The following is a 3,245-nucleotide window of genomic DNA, read 5'->3' as shown; positions in this document are numbered from 1 at the left end:
ACCCTCAGACACTTGCTGGGGAAGAATGCAGCTAGGCAGAGCCTTCCAGGGTGCAGGATCCTACCCAGTAGAAGGGGCACAAGATGGGGACACATAAATGCTGTGTTCATACATATAATACCCACTACTTTATGAGAATCTCTATATAAGACGCTTAACACTAGCTGTCTATAATCACCCCAACAGTTATTTACAAATGAAGAATGTGAGGCTGCTTAGAGACAGAGTAAATATCCTAGTAAATGGTAAAGTTAGGATTCAAACATTGGAATCTGCCTAAGTCCAAATGTAGTGATAATCAAGAGGGTACAGTAGTCCTCAAGTCAACCTAAAATATTTTTTTTGCTTTCAGTTCAAGAGAATCTATCCATTCTACCCAATCCAGCTCAACCGGTATAAAGGATGCTTTGTCCTCCTGGTTCCCTGTTGTGGGGGGTCTCTGGGGCCATTTCCTGGTCTGTACAGATCTGACCTCCAGCATGTGGTGTTCCTGGGGCTGTTCAGAGGGCTAAGCTTTGAACAGAGTGCCTCTCCTATGTGGCTTCCTTGATGCCCTGAGTCAGCTCTGGAGATGCACTCAGCTCCATCTAGACTCATATCCTGTTCAACCTTCTCTGGTCAGGTTTTCCAACTCTGTTCTGCTGGTAATGAATCCCTCCTCTGTGCCATCCTCCTCACTCCATGGCAGTGCAAGCTACTGTAGTTAATAGGGTCAAAGGAATGGCTGGCTGTTCCCAGTCTCTGCACCTTTTCTGGGACATCACAGATGCTGGTGGCCCTCATGGATCATGGTGGCTAACACTGAGTCCTTATGCCAGACACTGCTCTGAGCACTCTTAGGTGTAACATTTAATCCCCACCAGAACTCTTCAGGAAATGTATTGTCATCATTATTACAGATGAGGGCCTAGAGACACAGAGAAGTAACTTGTGTAAGAGCATGCCATTAGTGAATAATGGCAGATTTGAACCCAGAGCCCTCTTAGCCACTGTGCTCTGCTGTGCCTCAAAATATGGCAAGTGCTATGAAAACTGGACTTGGTAGAATGTCAAGGTAGGTCTCTGAAGAGCTGTGAGTTTTGATTTGAAGCCTGACTATGAGAGGGAGCCAGGTGTGTGAAGATTTGGCAAAATGTGCACCAGGCAAGGAAGACCACAAGTAGACCAGGGCTTTCTTTCACTTAAAATAGATGCTACAATGAGTTTCTTGAAGAAGATTCTTATTAACATCCTCAGTATAGGTCAACGGGCACCACCCAAGCAAGATTCAGTAAGTAAAATTTAATGGGGTGAGGGAGATCCATATGATAGATAGTGGTTTCCACACTGAGACCAGGGAAGCCATGGTCCAGCATTCGTGGTGCTAGAAGCTAGAACATAACTGAGAAGGGCAAACATGAGTCAGTAATGTGAAACACTTGTCACTCCTGTCCCCCATCTTCCCAGTGCACTCCTTGCCTTCTCCCTTGATGCTTACAGGAGTCTGTGTCCTTGAAATAGTGTGCTTTCATGAGAAGTGTAGTTATTGGTTGACCATTCTTTTTCTTGGATGTATGACAAGACTTTTGGTGTGCTACTTCACGTCTGTGTTCAGGAGTGTTTTTCTTCTAGTAAACCATTAATAGTATTTATGTCCTTTCTTCAGATTACATATTCAAGGACACCAGTTATCAGCACTGTTGATCTCTGTTGTCCGTCTTTAACTTTGGTTATCACTGGAAGTAAGCTCCTCTCCTGAAAAGTCTCCTCAGAGCCCCTTTCATGTCCCTGTTCCTCAGGCTGTAGATGAAGGGGTTCAGCGTGGGGGTGACCACTGTGTACATCACTGAGGCTATTGAACCCTTTCTGGATGGATGGGCTGTTCCAGAAGTGAGGTAGACCCCAAGGCCTGCACCATAGAACAAGGAGACCACCAAGAGGTGGGACCCACAGGTGGAAAAGGCTTTGTACTTCCCCACAGCAGAAGAAATGCCCATTATGCAGGAGATAATTCTAGAATAAGAGAAAAGGATCCCAGTCAGGGGAATAACACCCAACAGGCCAGTTACAAAATACAGTAGGATGTCATTGACAAGGGTGTCAGAACAGGCAAGCTTGAGGATCTGAGCAAGTTCACAGAAGAAGTGGGGGATTTCTGTCTCTTTGCAGAAGGCCACCCTCAAAACCATCAGACTTTGCAACAAAGAATATGTCAGGCAGATTAACCAAGAAAGCAGAAGCAGGAGACCACAGAGGCTAGGGTTCATGATGACCAGGTAGTGCAGGGGGTGACAGACGGCCACAAACCGATCATAGGCCATCACGGTCAGTAGCAAATTATCTAATCCAGCAAAAATCATGAAAAAACACATTTGGGTAAGGCAGCCTTCATACGTGATGGCGTTGCTCTGTGTCTGGATGTTCACTAACATCTTGAGGACAGTGGTGGAGGTGAAACAGATATCAGTGAGGGACAGGTTGGTGAGGAAGAAGTACATGGGGGTGTGGAGGTGGGGGTCAGAGCTGATGGCCAGAACGATGAGCAGGTTCCCTAAAACACAGACCAGGTACATATAGAGGAACAGCCCAAAAAGGAGGGGCTGCAGGTTTATATCTTCTGAAAGCCCCAGAAGGAAGAATTTTGAAATAGCTGTTTGGTTCCCTGCTTCCATATGATTTATGGAAATTGCCTGGGAAGAGGCAAGAATAACGTTAAGACAGTGACAAAACAAGATTGCGCCATACGCAATAAACTCGTTCATTCATGAAGTCTTATCTTACCTAAGAGTCGTGATTTCTTTCGTTGAACAAAGTCTCCTCAGTAAATACCCTCCCTTCCCTGCTTCTACCACTGCTACTGGGACCATCTCTTTATTTATTTATTTTTTAGTTATTTTTAAGTAATCTCTACACCCAATGTGGGGCTCGAACTCACGACCCTGAGATCAAGGTGCCCCCAGGATCACATCATTAAAATGAATGTCCCACACCATGCAGGGTGGGGGGGTGGGTCTCCTCTGCATCACCCCCAACTCAGTTGTTCTACCTCTGCTGTGTAGTTCCTGTGAAAGGACCATCAGCCTCATGGGCATCTCCTTTCTGCCCTGTTAGCTGTGGTGTCTTCAAGTCCAGGGAAATGGAGAGAAGAGGGAAATCATGAGGAATTGCAGAATTTAATGATATTTTTTGCTTTCATGCCATTTACCAGTATCTGTTCGGTATCTTACCAGTATCTGGGAACGGAACATTCTCATCTGAAGTCTGAC

At 45.5% G+C, this 3,245-nt stretch overlaps 1 protein-coding gene across 1 annotated transcript; it reads right to left on the bottom strand.

The window, feature by feature from the left end:
- Positions 1 to 1,507: 1,507 nt before the first annotated feature.
- LOC131511056 (olfactory receptor 7G3-like) lies at positions 1,508 to 2,741 on the bottom strand. Its single transcript, XM_058728888.1, has one exon. It carries the CDS (start codon positions 2,739 to 2,741, stop codon positions 1,713 to 1,715), a length of 1,029 nt encoding a protein of 342 aa, XP_058584871.1. The 3' UTR covers positions 1,508 to 1,712.
- Positions 2,742 to 3,245: the final 504 nt, after the last annotated feature.

This window comes from Neofelis nebulosa, chromosome 4 (assembly GCF_028018385.1).
Source record: "Neofelis nebulosa isolate mNeoNeb1 chromosome 4, mNeoNeb1.pri, whole genome shotgun sequence".
NCBI lineage: Eukaryota > Metazoa > Chordata > Mammalia > Carnivora > Felidae > Neofelis > Neofelis nebulosa.
Note: the sequence above shows the minus strand (reverse complement) of the source record. Positions and strands in the feature narration are given on the sequence as shown.

What these genes read in the sequence shown, in the direction of transcription:
- LOC131511056 (XM_058728888.1), bottom strand. Translation starts at nt 2,741, where the DNA reads ATGAACGAGTTTATTGCGTATGGCGCAATCTTGTTTTGTCACTGTCTT.